An 18,165-nucleotide genomic window follows, 5' to 3' on the forward strand; every position below is an offset into this window, starting at 1 on the left:
TTCCTAATATCAAATCTGAGTCTCCCCTGTCTCAGCTTAAGGCCATTTTCTCTGGGCCTCTCACTGCAGGCACGGCAGAACAGACCGGCTCCCGCCTCACTGTACCCTCCTTTCAGGGAGTTGTAGAGAGCGACGAGACGCCCCTGAGGCTCCTTTCCTGCGGGATAAACACCCCCAGCTCCCTCAGCCGCCCCTCACGGGTTCCCCAGGGTACACTGCGCGCACGCAGCGCCGTGTTTTCCCACTCCTTCCTTTCATCCCTTCCCCCGCTCCATCCCCCGGACGTGACGCTCGTCACTTCCTCAAACAGGCATGGCGGAGCGCTGGGCCGGGTGAGTGCCGGGCCTCCCTCCGTCTCTCCCTCCCTGCCTGCCCCCGGGCGGACCCGCGGCGGTGCCCCGGGGCGGGCGGGGTGAGCGGGGCCGGGCGGGTGCAGGGAAGCGTCGGCGCCGCCGTTAACGGGCGAGGAGGCCGCGAGGGCTCTCGGCCACGTAACGGGCGAAGGGAGGGAGGGAGGGAGGGAGGGGAAGGAGGGGGCGCGTCCCGAGGCCGGCCGACCCGTTCGCCCACTTTTCTCTCCCTCCCCCCCTTCCCCAAGCTCCAGGCGTTTTGAGCTCTCCGGCTGTTCCCGCGAAGGAGCTTCTGCTCCCCCTGGGCGCTTGGTTGTGAAAGTCGGATCGTTTCACAATTTAGCCCATCAAACCATCTGCTTGGAATAGCCGCGTGAGCATAAGGAAGGGTGTGCTGCTGCTGCTTTGGAGACTGAGTCAGGTGCTGCGGCGTAGTGGAGAGATTGTTTCCTCAAGTTGCACTCTGAGGCCATCTGCTTTGAGGAGAGCTGCTCTGGTGTGTCTGTGTAGTGCCCCCCTTAATAGATGTGTTCTGACAGTAAGAGGCGAGCCTGGATACGGTGGACTGTGCATGGGTTTTGTTATGGATTTGCCAAATTTTTGTTAAGGAGTTGTCAAATTGCCCCCTCTTGTGCCTTACTACAAAGTAGATGCCCCGCGTCCTGATGATGGTGTAAAGAAGAACTGGTGAAAGAAGAACAAGTGTAAAGAAGGCTAGGATGTGCCACAGACCAAATGAGCTTTGTGGCAGTGGTTTGCAGCCCTACGGGCTGTGTGGGTATTTGTGAAATAGAGATGTGGGAATGCAGTTGCAACTGAATATTCCAGGTTGGCTTGGAGCATAGTGGGTATTCTTGACAAACTGGAAAATCCACAACTGATATGAAAACTTGCTAGTAAAAAAACATCTTGAGGACCTCCATTTTAAAGCATATCAAGTTAAATAATGAATTTATTAATTTGAAAGAACTTGTGTTTCTAAACAAAAAGTGATTTGTAGGTTACCCTTTACAGGGAGGGAAAGAGGGAGTTTACAGTCTCAAAACCAATAACACGTTGCAGTTGAATCATATACTTAGGAAAGACTCAAACATGAAGAGTAAAGATATATCTTAATTTGATCTTGTTATAAGAGTACTTTGAAATTCTGAGTATTTAATTGTGCTGTCTTTATGAAATAACTAGTCAAATTTGAAGTCTGTATGTTGTCTAGGGCAAAAGCATGTTATGCTTTTGTAATGCCAGTGTTACCTTTGAAAGTCACGATTGTAACCCTCAGTAAGTGAAATTCAACACTGAAAATCTTTGGTGTTTTGTTTCTTTCCCTTCTATAGATTTCCATTCTGATCAGTGGACAAGGAGACTACCCAGCCAAAAATGGCTGATGTAACCAAGACAGAAGAACAGGAAGTAGAGAAGAGTTTGGTTGAAGAAGTGGAAAAATCACCTGGTACTTCAGAGTCAGATTTGGGTCTTGGGCGTGGGGGTGAAGGTGACAGTTCCACCTCAGGTACAGTGCAGCCCACTGCAAATGAAAAAGAAGTTGGTCATGGTGATCACGACGGTAGAGCAAAGAGGAAGAATTTAGATTCTGCAGATGAACCTCCGAAGAAAATAGTGAGTATCATTTATTTCGAGTTGTTTTCAAATCCTTTTTTTCAAAGCCTTAGCTCAAGAAAAGATTGAAAATATTTATGCTAAGCATATGTGAACCAGCACGAAACACCAAATATCAAAGTATGTGGGTAGCTTCCTAGCAAAATAACAGGTGCATAAATTATGTTGTCTTCACAGAAGAGAAAGAGGGCTGGTAATCAGAATGTTAGTCTCAGTACATGCTTAGTCTAATTCTAAGACTGTCCTTCCATCATTTGTGTGGTAGCAGTCTGGTAGTGTAGGGTTTACTGGCATTAGTCCAAGTCCTGTATCTTGAACTCAGATCTCGTGTATGTTGTTATGCTGTGTGTTAGAGCAGTTAAGCTGTGCTTGGGAGGTTCTTCCATAAGATAATTTCGTCCTTTCATTTCATCGGTAAGGTATTGTATAGTTTACAAAACTCTGCAAACTGCATCCTCTGTGATATAACTTAAGTCTAATTTGTTTAGAAAGTGAAGTACTGAAAGATTTAAGATTTTTAAGACTACAAAAGTAGCAGAAAACATATGCCCTTTTAATTGGGAGGGTGAAAACGGTAATGTTTTATACGATGCTGTTGTTTATTATATATGAGCTTGTAGAAACCGATGCTTTAATATCCAGCCTAATTTTGACCTTTTGGGATGTTTAAGTGTAGTTTGAAAATGTCTTTCACCTAAAATTTTATTTCTCTGTCCAGAATTTTCCCAGGATATTAATTTACGGCTAAGCAGTCTGGTAAAATAAAGGGTGCCTTTCACTGTGGTAGAAACATTGTGAACCCTTTCATCTTTTTAACAATGTGGGATAAGGTTTAGATGAACAAGAAATACATTGTTTTTGTGTAGCTTAAGGGTGGAGAGAAGTGATTGAACATATCTGGCAGCATCTAGATGTTATTGCTGATGGCTGTTTGCCTCTGAGGTGTTAATGGTTTGTATGAGTATGTCCCCCACACTTGTCTAAGCCGTTCTAGCTTATGTCACCTTCAGTTGCCATTCAGAGAGCCATCTCTGCTTACCCTAAAAAAGAATAGAAGTGGTCAAAATATTTGTTAGTATCAGTCAGCCTGGTTTGGTAATAAACAGATGATGGGGTCATGGAGATTCCAGACAACTACATCTGTATTCGTTCTGAAGGTTAGCAAACGTATATGAAACACTGAAAAATTCACTTGTTATCCTAAAGTCAGTCAAACCTTCTTTTCCCTTGAGGAACAGCTGTTTGAATAGTAAGATCCTGGGAAATTGGCTTTTGTAGTCAACTCTGGGGAATGCTTTTGATGGTTGTATGGATTTGTACTGTCTGGGCTTTGTAGCATGTTTTTTTGTTTTAACTGAGAATCCTTCATTCTGGTTTGTACTGTTATTTCAAATGCTTTTGTGCCTCACTGTATTTGTGTTAGTTCTCTGTGTTCTGTTACTTTATTTATAATTTATTTTCATTTCATGTATATAGTCAAAGATCATTTTCAAGGTGAAGAAATGTTGGGAGCATAATATCTGTGTGTAGATTGCTTCTCTTTGTAACATGGGACAGAAATCTCTTGGAGTATTTAAAGTTAAGGCTAACTCAAAGACATTTCTGTAGCTAATTGTAAAGCATGAGATAGAATATATTGTTAAGTGATTCCTCATTCCCTTAACATGGTCTGCTTAAACCTCTGGCGGTGGGGTCCATCTGCTTGGGGCTTTATGCAGCATTGGCTAGTTGGCATTTTGTTTAAATTGGCAGTTTATACAATGAAAACACTGAATTTCTGAAACAAGCTCTTTGAAGAGTCTTAAGGCTTAAGGGAAGTGAAACTGATTCTTTGAGAGCAGTGAGAGTATTAGAGAATTGAAAGTATTTCTCTGAGGGAAAGATGCTGGGTATCATCCCTTAGAAATTACTTGAATGAACTGAAAAAGGAATTATATTTTTAAAGGACATGAGCATCAGGAGACATATGGGAAATCTCTTTATAATGATGGTGCTCTTCATAGTATTACTTGTTTGCTTTCTTAAATTCTTGAACTGAACATGTGTGTCTTTCGATTAAATGAAAAAGTAGTAAAGAGAGTTCACTGCTTGAGTCTCTTCCTTCCTGTCATTTCTGCAGTCTGAGATAGGCCACGGGCAAGCTGTAGCTGCACATTATAATGAACTTCAAGAAGTTGGATTGGAAAAACGTAGCCAGTCTCGCATATTCTACCTCCGAAACTTTAATAATTGGACGAAGAGTGTCCTCATTGGTAAGCTTCTTTGATTCATCATTAGGTCAGTCAAGGCGATTGAGTAAAATGTAACCAATTTTTGTATCAAAATGTAATATTTTTTGTTTCCCTACTTGATTGACAGTCTCATAATATGTAGTAAGTTTTTCAACTGCAGTGAAGTGTTTATGTTTAATTTGAATCTCTGTGATAGTGTTTTATATTGTTGGAGTGCCAAACATATGGTAAAGTTTTAAAGATCAACTGACTTAAAAAGCAGAAAAAGTTCATACTGGAAACTGTTCTTTGTGACACTTTTGCAGAGAAAAGTACAACTTTACATCATAAAGAAATCGAGCTGTTCTTAGATTGAGCTGTTCTTATTATTTAAGTCTAGCTCAACTAATTCATTAGCCATTTTCCCAAAGCAGTCTGGGCTCTGGTCTTGGTTAAACAGTTCTGCAGGAAACTTAAACACATAAATATTTTCTCTGTCACCCATAGTCAGTGGTTTAAGAGATAAAAAACTAGAGGATGTAATTCTTTAAAAATCAGCAGGTTTTTATTAGAAGGCAAAATCCGCTGTCCCACAGATCAATTCCTAAGTGAGAAAACAAAACCATCAGATATCTGCCAACAAAGGAAAGAATTATCGGCACAGCAACACAGGTTCACGAAGAGGGATCTGTGCCAGGAGATGTTGGCACCATTTGTCTCAGCATGCTGCTTTTTGTTGTGTTGTATCAGAGCAGTTAGAAGCAATATTTAGATTTATATAAAGCTGTTCCTGAAGCCTGTGTTGAAGCCTTTCTGTCACAGGGAATTTCAGCAGTGTGGCTTTATAGCAGTTGTATCAAAACATATTTCATGTCTCTTACTGTGAAGAAAAGTTGCTAGCATGCTGATATGTTTTACATAATATGCCAACATCAGTCAGAGCAGAGGGAATCTAGACAGAGTGGAGACAGAAGAGAAAATGAAACTGGTATATGTAGGGTAAAAAGGCAGTGAACAAATAGGTAATGTTATTGCAAGACCTGGGAGAGTGAGTGGAAAATTTGTTTTTGTAGAGTGACCAGGAAGAGATGTTGTTGTGGCTGATGCATTTAATTGGCTTTTACTCTTCTGCAAAAGGTTTTCTCATACTTTCAAATAACAGCTGCCTTCATTGTAATTGTAATGAAAGGGAACCCTGTTTCCCTACACATTCACAGGTGGTTGTTTAGCCATGTGCAGTTTTGCCTCAACCAGGGAAACAGTTCAGAGCTTCAGTCACATTACACACAGAGCACATTAAGCACAGAAAATATTCATTATCTTCTCCATAGTTTTAAAAGTTTGTGGTTCCTTTCATCATTCTAGACATTTAAGTCTAGACTTAAATGTTAACAAGACTTATAGGCAGAGTAAGGTCTGAGGTGTTTTAAAATTCTCAAACCCTTTCGGTCCTTTAGGCTTCTATGTGCAATACAAGTGAAGTACAGAGAGGTGTATATGTTTCCTCTTTTTATTTTTCTAGGTGAATTTATAGACCGGGTACGACAGAAAAAGAATGATATAACTGTTCTGGATCTAGGATGTGGCAAAGGTGGAGACTTACTGAAATGGAAAAAAGGCAGAATTAAAAAACTTGTTTGTACTGGTAAGAAGACATAACTTTCTAGTGAAAGTACCTCACTGTTTTATGGGAAGACAAAGTACATCTCCAGTATTTTATTTTTTTTTTCCACTATGCCCAAGAATGCAATGAACATCTTTTGTCAAAAAATCTTATTTTGTGTTTTAACCTGAAGACATTGACTTGATTACCAGCAGAAATACAAGAATCATTGGTTTTCTGTGTATTTAGCTTTCAGCTCAACTCCTAAATACAAATTAGTATCACTAAAGAAACACAGAACTGCCATAGATTGTCTTAGGCAAAATGTGGCACTCAGGAAAACGTTGACATTTTGTATTTTATGTCTTATCTCCCACATCTGATCTCTTGTAGTATTTTTAACTGTTCTGAAAACACACACAGAATTTAAAAAAAAATAAACCCCACAATATTGTGACAAAAAGTGGTCTTGGGTGTTAAAATTTTCAGACTAAGAAAGGGGAAAGAGCTGAAAGCTAAATAAAAAAATCTCATTTGAATAATTTGCTTAGATATTTACAGGAAGATACCATCTTCCTTTTTCCCAAAAAGTATCCCAGGGATAATCAGAGGAAGTATTACTTAACTTCATATTTAATTCGATACTAAAAATCCATAAAATTCCCATAGGTGGGAATTATTCTGAGTATTCTACATTTTGCAGTACTTTCTTGCATTTTTTCAATGGGCAGTATTCAAATACGGTTAATTCATTTATTTAAAAATTGTTATGTAAATTCATTGCATATTGTCAGAAGCTCGATGCCTGAGAAAGGAACAGTTTTAGAATTTAAAAAAATTTCTCATGATAATTGCATTTCAATATCTTTTATATATCAATAAAATAATTGCATTTCAATATCTTTTATATTTGTAAGAACAGTAAGAATGAGAATCCCTGGGACCTGAACTGTTTTAACAAAACTGAAGATCAGTTTTTTATCCCTGCCATATTGTACCTTCTCTGTTCCAGTAATCATTCCGCTTTTCTTGTCTGGAGAGCAGTTTATACACCTCTTTTTTTTTTTTTTTTAATTATCTTTTCATACACAGATATTGCTGACATTTCTGTGCAGCAGTGCAAGCACCGATATGAAGAAATGAAAGCCCGGTGTCGATATAATGAACACATTTTTGATGCAGAATTCATACAAGCAGATAGTACCAAGGTACAGTTTCTGTGCTTTGTATTATTTTGGAGATTTAACGTTCTTTTGTTAAGTAAGTATAGGAAGTTGATGGTAGTGCTATACTATTTTGGGCATATATTTGTTTAAGATCAGATTATTGTCCTACCAGGAGAATCAGCCATATGAGTTACTGGAAAGTTGCTTAAGATGTAGTTAGATGTGTTTTACTGCTGTTGTACAGTGTAATATTCTTGAGGCCTGAATGTCTTTTTCAGATAATCAATCTGGTGATTTCAGTCTCTTTTACTTGACAAGGGGAACACAACAACTTCTTACCTCTAGAGTTTCTGTGAGGCAGCATGGGATGTTGGAAACTATCTTGGTGAATGTTTTTTTAAATAATGGAATAAATAAAGGACCTTTTCTGATTTGCCTTGTACATTTTGCTTATCCCATTTTATTTTTCTGGCTGCATTTTAGTTACTTGTATCTTCAAAACTTGTATGATAGAACAGGTTTCTTAGACTGTCAGGAGGCAATGGTGAATGCATTTCTGAAGCTTAGGAGGCGGTCTTGTAGCCAGAACTGCTTTTGCTTCCTAGAAATGCAGACTGAGAGTACCCTGCTGATTGTAAGCTGAGGTGCAGAACCTACCTGGTTCCAGCATATCTGTGGAAAAGCTGAACCTGTTCTCAGCCTTGCAGAAAGGGTTGTTTGCTGAATTCTCGGTTGTCTTTCCTTCTTCTGCAAAATAGTCTGTTGCCAGGTTCATGTAATTTCTCTTGGCTCAAAGTTACAGTTAGGGGAGAGAGTCTATCCTTGCACACAAAAGTTCATTTCCCTGGCTTTGTGTCTCTATCACAAATGTTGTATATCCTGCAAAATCTCATTCTTTGAGCTCTCTAATTCTGCCCACCTCTGTTTCTCACTTCCTTGAATCTTTCTTAAAATGTGGAGGAGGATTAAATGAACAGATAAAATTGCTACTGGTATGTGAAGTGTCTGTTTTTATCTTGCCATGTGAGGAATGTTGACTGTGGCATGAACTAGCGAAGTTTAGGAGTGAGTGAATGGGTGGATGGAAAGTGTGTGAGAGAAGAGGAACTTGGGTAGAACTGTTAAGTATGAAGTATTTTAAATACAGAATGCATTTCTTGTGTCTTGGGAGAACTTGTATGCTGCTGTGTTGTTTATGATGTTGCTACTAGTATTGTATAAAAGAAGTCTGATCAAGAAGACTTAAAAGAACTGCTGAGTACAGGGTCAAACTTTGACAGGCTTTAACCTGACAGATTCCAAGGGCTTCAGGTTCTTCAGATTTTAGTTACTTGCTCTGGAGTGGGTAGGAGCGTGTTAGTACGCATGTATGTATGTGAGAATACAGACAAATACCACTTGGTGGTCAGAGCAAACCACCATATTTAAAACAACTCCTTCTCCTCTCAAATATATGGTTAGTGGGTCAGTTCTCATTCTCTGAGACTTAGTAAACTGAAAATTCATTTTTTTACAGTAGTTTTTTCTGGTTAAATGGTGGCCAGTTATAAACCCTCAACAGTAAAGAACCTGTGGAAACTACCGGGTAACTGACTTGGGTTTCGGCCTTTCAGGTGCAGGGGTGTTACTTGACAACATGAAAATAATTTGAGGACGTGATAACTTTGAAATTGTGTGTATTTTGGTGTTCCTAAATATTGTGTATGGTTTTCTGTGTAGCAGAGAACTTTTTCTTACTCTTACCTTTTTCATCTTGTCCATGTTAACTTGTGAAGGAATGAGTGCTGAAAGGAAAAATTTAAAAGGATTATGGGCGTAGTGTATTTGTTGGAAGATTTAAGTGAATCATGCTTGTTTCTGTAGCTTTTGTTTCTTTTAAATCTATTTCAGGATCTCTTGTCTTCCAAATATAATGATCCAGATATGCGCTTTGACATTTGCAGCTGTCAATTTGTTTACCATTACTCATTTGAGACATATGAGCAGGCTGACATGATGCTTAAAAATGCTTGTGGGAACCTCTCTCCTGGAGGTTATTTCATTGGCACAACTCCAAATAGCTTTGAACTTGTGTAAGTACTTTTATATTCTATTAGTCTTTCAAAAGTCTGTGAAGCCATGTTAAGTGCTAATTGTTCTTGCAGTACTCCAATACATATGAGCAAACAAAAGTGAGTTTTTTTGCAACAATTTTGGATTCTAGTCAAAAAAATCTCACTCATGGAGCTGACTCAAACAGGTAAATCAATACTAATCCTTGTCTCTTGCACCCAGGCTCTTCTGGTATAGAGAACAGGTCTTCAAACACTTCAGCCCTCTTTAGTGACTTAAATAGTGGCAAAATGGCTACAGCCCAGGGAAAAACTGTCAGGGTTTTGTGGTTGTTCCAAGAAGCCTGTCTTATCCATGTAGGTTGTCTGGGCTAAAGATTAATCTTCTAGGTCCATTAAGTCCTTGTTGTGTTGTATAGGAATGATAAACTGTTCAAACCTAGCATGTGACTTTCTTTCATTGTTTCATTTCCTTATTAGATAACGAAGGTGGGAAACTAGAGAGATCATTGAGTATTCTAGTTCTGGGAGAGACACTTTCAGGCCTCTTATGTGTAGTTTTCTCTGCCTGCTAAATACTGGTCAATTAATGTTTGTTTGTATCTCATTTTATAGAAAGAGACTTGAAGCTTCAGAAACAAATTCATTTGGGAATAATGTGTACAATGTAAAATTTGAAAAGAAGGGAGACTATTCTTTATTTGGCTGCAAGTATGATTTCCACTTGGAAGAAGTGGTTGATGTCCCTGAGTTCTTGGTTTACTTTCCATTACTGGAAGAGTAAGTTAAGTTTTGAATTCATTATACAATGACAGCTGTGGAACATAATAAATATTTGTTTAGTTTATATGTTATTGCATAACACTTGCAGAAAATAATGTTTTGGTTTTCTTATTGTATTTTTCAGTTCTTTGGTTTTTTTGTTGTTGTTCCTCATGCAGAGGTTTCTTGCAATTTCCACCCACAACCACTGTCCATTGCACACAGTTGAGGGTGCTCTGGTCAGAAACTGTGAAGACTTGAACTAGGTCTCAGACAAGAACATCTGTATCTGATATGTTTGATCTGTCACCAAACCTTTACTGCTGTCAACTTTTTCTTCTTTGAAATTAACTTCCTGAGGGGTTTCTTTCTATGTTTTTTTTAGTCCTTCAGGAAGCTTTCTTTTGTGTCCTCTTCATTGTGATGCCTCTTTCTTGTCTTCTACAACTTTCTTTGAATGTTCGTAGAATTTTTCCTGTGACTTATTTTTTCTTCATCTCTGAGCATACATTTTACTGTTTCCTCTGTGTGAACTCAGATTTGCCTTTCCCAGCCTGTGTTCTGAGGTACAGGCAAATGTTTCCATGCTGGGGCTTGTCCTGCCATTCAAGCTCAGAATGCTGAAACAATATTAAGCTTTCCCATCAAGCCTGTATATTCTCGCACACTTTATTTGTAGTTCTCTATGAAAAATACCAGCATTCGTCACTGACAGCTATAACTGCAGTGTTGCATGTCCACAGTGTCTACATATAATTGAGATGTAAGGCACTAAATCTAATAGAAATAAGTTCTTGAAATATATCCCTAATATCTGACGTGATGGATACTGCAGGGAAAAGAGTGTAGTCTGTCTGGAAGTTCTGTATTTTGGGAGAAGAGTAATTTTTCTATTAAAATGTTTGTAAATCACTTCTGCCTAGATTTTTTTTGTCCTAATTAAAAAAAAAAAAAAAAGTACAGTTTGTGGTGGTACTGCTGCTTTTTTCATCTAAATGTCTTAACTAAAATAAATTCTAGAAAAAGTGTAATCCTACTGAATACCATAAGATGTCACTGTGGCTTAAAATTGTTCCTTTGGAAATAAAGCTACAATAATTTTGAGGCTTCCCTAATTAAACTTATTATTTTGACAGAATGGCAAAGAAGCATGGTATGAAATTAGTCTATAAAATGACATTTCGGGAATTCTATGAAGAAAAAATCAAGAACGAGGAGCATAAAATGCTGTTAAGGAGAATGCAGGCCTTGGAGGTAAATTTGGAGTTGACTCGTTTCATTTTAATAGCATTTACTTCTTGTTAATTATTTGTGGAATAATGGAAATTCCCGTTGTGAACATTTTGCAATTAATTAGGGACTACCAATAGAAAGAATTTAATTCCTGGAACTGAAAGTGTGACTGTGGTGGGTTGACCTTGACTGCCTGCTGGACACCCACCAACCTCCTCTCTTGTTCCCTTTTCCCAACAGGATGGGGGGAGAAAATAGGAAAAAAAATCCTTGTGGGTCAAGATAAATTCAAGGAGATTACTTAACATTACTGTCACAGACAAAACGGAGTAAACCTGGAGAAGATTAATTTAATTTATTGCCAAAAAAAAAATAGTAGGAAAGTGAGAAACATAGACAAACCTAAACATACCATTGTCTCACCTACTGCTTGTTCCCAGGCTCATTTTCACTCAACTGTGACCTGAGGTGGCTCTGTTGGAGCTGGTGGAACCAGCTGTGTGTGTCCTCACAGAGGCCACCTCTGCAGCCCCTGCTGCCATCACTGGGCACCAGCACCCCATAGAGTGGTTCAGGTTTGGAAGACAATATTTCAAGTTTGAGGCAAAGTTTTCATTTTTATGAAGTAGGAAACAGAAGCACAAGAGTCATGCCAGGTGTCAGATAGCAGTGACTGTAATCCATTTCTTCCTCAGCAAAGAGAGACTGAAAGCTCTATCTTTGTGCAAGGAATATTGAGTGAAAAGACAGAAAGGAATCTTTTAGGGATAAAAAGACAGGCTGTGTTCATAGAAGAAAATGGTACTTCACCGTAACCAAGCTTATGTTTTGCCCAATTTTTTTGCATATTTTATCCTCAAACTCTTATCCTGAGCAGCTTCAGAGAAGTTTTTCCATGCCACCTCTGAGGCTTTGGTTTTACTCACAGTTCTCTGTGCTTCCCTTTTCCCCCAAACAGTAGAATTCTTCAGCATAAAACTATCAAGTCAAGTATCTGGTGACTTACTAAATTGAGTCACATGGGCTGCAAGTGAACTTGACTGTCCTTGTTGACTCTGAAAGTGCCAGTGCTGTTGTGGACTCACTGTCAGTAGCATGGTGACATGGCCTTTGACATACCATCTATGTTCTTAGAAAAGTGAGAGTTATCTTAAAGTAGTGACCACTTACAATTGAGGACTGAATTGTTACATACAGATTGTTTGTAACTGGCATACTTACTAAGTATTTCTTAGTTTTGAAGAATCAGTTGTATACTAATTTCCTGGTAAGTAGGGAGTATCAGACCTGTTCCTTAGGGTGCTATAAAGAAGAGACCTAAATTTAAAATCTTCTTTAAGAATTACTGACTTCTGTTCTGGACTGTGTTGTGACAAACCCATGACTGATGTGATTAATGTATCTTACTATGCAATTAATGTTTTTTCTTATGTTTCTTATGTTTTCCAGCCATATTCTACATCTGGTGATTCCAGGCTTGTTTCTGATAAACCTGATGATTATGACCATGCAAAAGAGTTCATGAAAGATGGCAAGGCAAAGTTACCATTGGTAAGTTTCTTCATACTTCAGTAGAGCAAGTGGTGTCTAAAATTGAGGTCTTGACCTTTTTGGATGTGTGGTGCCTTCATTTCAACTGCAATAGAATTAGTGTGAATGTCTCTCTGCATGTGAAAAATTGTAGAGCTGCAGGGCTGAGGAGTTAATTTAATCTCTATCCTATACTCAAAGAATCAAATTCACTTAATTTGGTAGCTGTTAAGAAATTGGTAATATTGTGAAAGGGAAAGGATATTTCTCCATCTTCTTCTTTCTAACTGCTCTTAATTTGAAGGATCTTCTTATGTTTCTGCATATCCACACTACTGATTTAAAGTTTTAGTTCCAATCCTCTCATAGGAAAGTTGAAAACTTTGTTCATGACACCATACATATTTGAAATCATCCTTTTCACTGTCACAGATACAGCATGGGGCTGGTCACCTTGAAGTTTTTCCACTTGGGTGTTTCTTTTTTTAATCATTGGTTCATCCACTGTTTGTGCTCTGAATTCTTGAGGATATAGTCCTTTTACTGTATATATAAAAACATATAAAAGTCCTACATCAAGAGGGAAAAAACCCCTGCTTTCAGTATTTGAAATCTAAAAATTTTAAAAAGCAAACTGCTTCTTTTTAGAAATAGGCTTAAGACCATGACAGTGGCCAAGTCAGACCAAAGACTTTTTTTGCCAGATGCTTTTTTTTTTGGTCAGGGTTGGTGAGTGGGTAGTATATGGACTGAGTTGTGTCCCCAGTGAGAACTCGTGGGAAGGAGATGGAGTGGGCAGAGCAAAAAACCAGCTTGTTGTTTTTACCTGATGTTTCTTAATTGGTGGGGTAAATGGCAGCAGCTTTTTACTTGTGGGCTTACCCTGATTTTGTGTGGCTGACTGAGCTGGGAGTAGATTTCCTAGGTTGGATGGCAGGCTGTTTTTTCCAGAATGTCTGAGTTGGATTGGATAGTATCTTGCAAATAGAGTTTCTTTGGGCTGTGGGAAAGTATTAGGTGGAGGCAGGCAGTGTTCCTGGGGAAGGTGGCAGCACCGTGATACAGGGCCTTTTCTTCACTTCTGCGCAAGGGTTGGGTATCTTGGGCTGGAAGCAGCAGCTTCAGCCAGGTCAAGTCACACTGATTGATGTATGGTGATGTATGGTGATGTATGGTGATGTATGGTGATGTATGGTGATGTATGGTGATGTATGGTGATGTATGGTGATGTATGGTGATGTATGGTGATGTATGGTGATGTATGGTGATATATGGTGATGCATACTCTGCATTGCATAGGCATCCAGACCAACAGACTGTTGGCCCATTTTCCTATACCTGGGTGATTTAGGTGTGTTCCATTGTCTGGGGTGTTCCAATTTGTTCCCATCATAGTTATTGGAGTTATAAGTATCTGTGGTCTACAGTAATGCTCTTCTTGTCCCTAAATAGCCAGTCAATGTAAAAGATTGATTATCCTGAGTTAAATCCGTGTTTTATTGCTTCTTCATTTTTGTTGAAACTGTGGCTTTTTTTGTCGCCTTCTAGGGAACCTTGAGTAAATCTGAATGGGAAGCAACAAGTAAGTAATATTTTTGAAAACTCAGTATTGATTGAATAACTTCTATGAAAAGGGTGTAAAATACCCTGTTGGTTATGGAAGAAAATACCAATTTTAAATGTAACAAGATGTTATTATTTGTGTAATTCAAATGCCTGTGGATACATTATGTAGTGCACACATCTCAAGAAATTGGGAGGAAAATGCATAAAATAGTTAAAATTTTGTTGGTTTTTTTTTAAATACCTCCTAACACGCAAACTTTTGGGCTAAAATAGTTTTGGACCTATCCTTTACTTGGGATGTTGAAAAATGATACCAATGTTAAAGAATTATTTTGCTAGTGTTAGAGGATTAAATACTACACTTCTGTATGGTACACTTGGATATTATACCATTATCAGTCAACTAGAAAACAAATTCCAGTTGGGACATACATTCACCAAAAATAATACAAACCTGTTTGGGGAAGACAGGGACCAGAGCTTTACTCTTTTCCTGCAGTGATACATATATCAGGAAGAAGCAATTAAAACATGAATAGTGAAGAGGTATTTAAATGTTTTATAAAAAGAAGAGAAAAATTCAGTGCCTCAGACACTGCAAAGGCATTAAATATATTTTGAAATTATGTGAGCACATGTCATGGAAAATGTTTTATATTGGATTTTTCCAATGTTGAGTTCAATAAAAACTCAGTTGTAAGGGACTGACAATTCTAAGGATAAAAATTGATTCCTGGAGAGATTTTTACTCAATTCTGTGTAAGTGCAGCCAGCCAGCATTTGCATTTTTGCAGACCATTGTTCTGATTGTTTTGGTGATTTGAAAGCAAACAAAAAATGCTGTTTAATTCACAAATGAAAAAATCTTCAATCTGCTTTTTTAAATTATTATTGAATTTTGAAAGGCGTGAATCATAAGGAAGATATTAATTCCAGGAATGTAGAAGTATTAGGTACACTATTAATTGAATTGAGAGGAGCTTTTTATACCTTTAGAAGTTCAGTGATTACTGTGTTTCCTAAGTAGTCTCATTTTCCAGAGAGATTTGGAATACAGAGCTTCTGATAGCTTGCTCATTGCGTGGAACTTTGCTTTGTTGCTGAGGAATGTCTGATAGGCTTGTCTTGAAAGATTTGCAGTGTAGCTATGGCACGTCATCCATTAAAATAAAAGTGGAAATCCATAAATGTTTATTAGACTCATGGCCTCAAGTAACTGGTTTAACATGTCTGGTATGGAGCACAAGAACATCCAACTTGCTGGCATTGATTATGTGCCAAGTGAGAGTTTTCCAAGGGTGCTGGTGTGGACTTTACGAATATCCATTACTAGAATCATACTGTTCTGGACTTACAATTTCTTCTTTGTCCATGAAAATTTTAAAAGTAAAATTAATAATATGTGTCATGAGTTTATTCACTTTTCAATTAAAAAAGAAGTTGATAATTTCACCCCTAATTGTCCATTACTGTGTGTATGAAGGAGTCTTAACTTACTTGCATGTGACTTTTTATGTGCAAGTGAATGTTAATTATGTGTAGAATGGCATAGTACTCTATGAATTCCATTCACATTTCAGTAATATCATTAACCAAATACTGAATTAGTGTTGCATTAACCTTATCTGCAATACATAAAATATTTTGCTTTTGTGCATTCTGTGCTCTACTGTGAAAACAAGTATGCTAGACTTGAATGCTAAAGTTACTCATTGGGAAACCATAACATTTTTTATCATTTCAGTAATCTGCTAACAGGTCACTTGGACAGAGTATCAACCTGATAACATGGTGAGAACTTAACTGAGTTGCCAAGGAAGCAGAAACTTTAAATACTCGCATTTTCTTTTTTAGGTATTTACTTGGTATTTGCATTTGAGAAGCAGCTGTGAAACTTCACATACCGGATGCAGCAAGAAGAGATCATATCCATGTGCAAGTTGGAATGGTCAGAAATCCATTGTGGCAACTATTTTTTTATTTTTTATTTTTTAATTATCAGAAGTGTGCAGGACACTACCAAAAACTAGAGCAGCTCGTGATTCAGAGTTACATTGCCTGTCTGTGACAGATGGACTTGTGTGTGTATATATAAGAAAGATTCTGAACTAGTCTTTTTAAGCATTTGTAAGCAATCTGCATGCTCTCAAAACTTGTGTTTGAACTGACACAACTTTATGTTAGACACAAATGTTTTGTTAGTAGAAGTATGTTTGTGATTACAAGCCTGACCCTGCACTTTCTGGAGTTGATGGAAAGAAGAGTGTTGACTTTGATGGTGCAGAATGAGGGCCTAAATACTGTACTGCAGAGCTCAGTTAATTCATAATGAGATTTATTCAGACATAGAGGGTATGTCTACATTGCATGCAGAGCAAAAAATACCTTAGTCAGTTTGAGTACCTCCATGCTGTGCTCGAGCCTGCAGTGTAAATCTACCTTAGTGGTATTCACGGTGTAGTTTACATGGTAAAATCACATGACGTTCTTGTTTTTCCTGCTTGCTGATACATAGTGTCACTTCATGGTGCTTTCACAATTAAACGAGTTTGTTCTGTACAAAACTGCTCTGAACGTACTCAATTTCTAATGTTTTAAATCTCTGCTTCGTTTTTCCAAATATGTCTGTGTGGTAATCGGTAACAGCTGCTGAACTTAAATTACTTTAAATTACAACATTTTCTATTGTATTAAAGACTCTCCTGACTTTTTGGTAGTTTTAATGTTTCTCAAAACTTACTAGGCAGATCTTAGGATACATTTCTTTCTTGTTTCATAAAATTGCAAGTGGGCTTGGCAATAGGATGTTGGTAGTGATGGGGACCTCATTGCAGTCCTTAAGGCATTAGAAATGCGATCATGTCGTGGATCATGAACCAGAAGGGGAGCCTGTGGAACATTTGAGGATAACAGCAGTTCACTCTGGAAGGGAGGGCTGTGTATGTGTGTACACACCCTGGTACATGTGGGTAGCAATCCCCAAATAAAAGGCAAATATTTTGCTTGGGAATATAATGTAGTGATAACAGTAGACAGAACTGTGTCTCACTACCATCTTAACTGCTTGTTAGTCTCAAAGCTGGATTAGGGATTTCTGGGGCAGTGTTTGCTCGGTTTTCCAGTGCTTGTAGCCACCAGTTACTGAGAAGGCCTGAATATTTCATGTTTTTTCTCTCTGTTTTTGGCTAACAGTAGCTGATGGCTGCTGTTAGCTACTATAGTTTATGTAGAGATGAAATGATGAAATTCTGATGGTATGTGAGTATTTTGAAAAGTTATAATAAACCTAGAAAAGAACATTTCCATTAGAGTTAAGTATTCAAATTGAGTCTGTAGTTGTATTGCCTTCTCCCTGTAATTGGGTTATGTTCTTTCCTCCATGACTCATTTTTTTTAATTGTATAGAAGAACACGTATAACCTTCACTTCGCTGAAGCAGTAGAATTAGTCGGTTCTGCTGCTGAAATTAAGAAAACAAGACTTCCTTTTCTGCTAGAATTAGTACTCATGAAACTAGCTGAAAAATGCTGACTTTAGAAGTGCTGAAATGTTTCCTTGAAAACTGTGTGCGTCAAAGCTAGTTTTGTTAGATTTCTTGTATCAAATTCCATTTGAAAGTACATTGTTATGCTATTTTTGGAAGAAATAAGAATAATAAAAAGAAAGGGAATACAGTGGAGTGTCTTTCCTCTTTTAAGCAAATCTCAGCATATCACATAGTCACATAATAGTTGAGGCTGGAAGGCAACTCTGGAGGTCATTTGGTCCAAATCCTCTGCTCAAGCAGGTTCACTAAGAGCTGGTTGCCTAGGACCATGTCCAGAGAGCTTTTGAATAGCTCCAAGAATGGACTCAACAGCCTCACTGAACATCCTGTGCCAGGGCCTGGTCACCCTCACAGTAAAAATGTCTCCTGTGTTTCAGTGTGTGCCTATTACCACATCCCCCCTTGGAGTATTTGTACACATTTGTAGGATTACTCCCCTGACTTAAGAAGCTAGACTTAGAATCACAGAATGGCCTAGGTTGGAAGAGACCTTAAATATCATTTCATTCCAACTCCCTGGCTGTGGGCAG

At 38.2% G+C, this 18,165-nt stretch overlaps 1 protein-coding gene across 3 annotated transcripts; it reads left to right on the forward strand.

The window, feature by feature from the left end:
* Nucleotides 1-234: 234 nt before the first annotated feature.
* Nucleotides 235-17,762, forward strand: RNMT (RNA guanine-7 methyltransferase). Of its 3 annotated transcripts, none has more exons than XM_027650868.1 (11): nt 235-332; nt 1,685-1,967; nt 4,087-4,219; nt 5,700-5,822; nt 6,873-6,988; nt 8,837-9,018; nt 9,613-9,777; nt 10,896-11,013; nt 12,442-12,543; nt 14,071-14,104; nt 15,943-17,762. In XM_027650868.1, the coding sequence occupies exons 2-11, from the start codon at nt 1,728-1,730 to the stop codon at nt 15,978-15,980; spliced, it is 1,251 nt and encodes a 416-aa protein (XP_027506669.1). In that variant the 5' UTR covers nt 235-332; nt 1,685-1,727; the 3' UTR covers nt 15,981-17,762. The 3 variants fall into 3 exon arrangements, with proteins under 3 accessions (XP_027506669.1, XP_027506667.1, XP_027506670.1); XM_027650866.1 differs by lacking the exon at nt 235-332 and adding an exon at nt 514-771; XM_027650869.1 differs by lacking the exon at nt 235-332 and adding an exon at nt 514-739.
* Nucleotides 17,763-18,165: the final 403 nt, after the last annotated feature.

This window comes from Corapipo altera, unplaced genomic scaffold, assembly GCF_003945725.1.
Source record: "Corapipo altera isolate COAL_440 unplaced genomic scaffold, ASM394572v1 24, whole genome shotgun sequence".
NCBI classification, from domain to species: domain Eukaryota; kingdom Metazoa; phylum Chordata; class Aves; order Passeriformes; family Pipridae; genus Corapipo; species Corapipo altera.

Excerpts from the sequence above, each read along its gene's own strand:
- RNMT (XM_027650868.1), top strand. The coding sequence starts at position 1,728 with ATGGCTGATGTAACCAAGACAGAAGAACAGGAAGTAGAGAAGAGTTTG. Across the intron at positions 9,019-9,612 it reads CCAAATAGCTTTGAACTTGT|AAAGAGACTTGAAGCTTCAG; the intron begins GTAAGTACTTTT and ends CTCATTTTATAG. Across the intron at positions 12,544-14,070 it reads GCAAGGCAAAGTTACCATTG|GGAACCTTGAGTAAATCTGA; the intron begins GTAAGTTTCTTC and ends GTCGCCTTCTAG.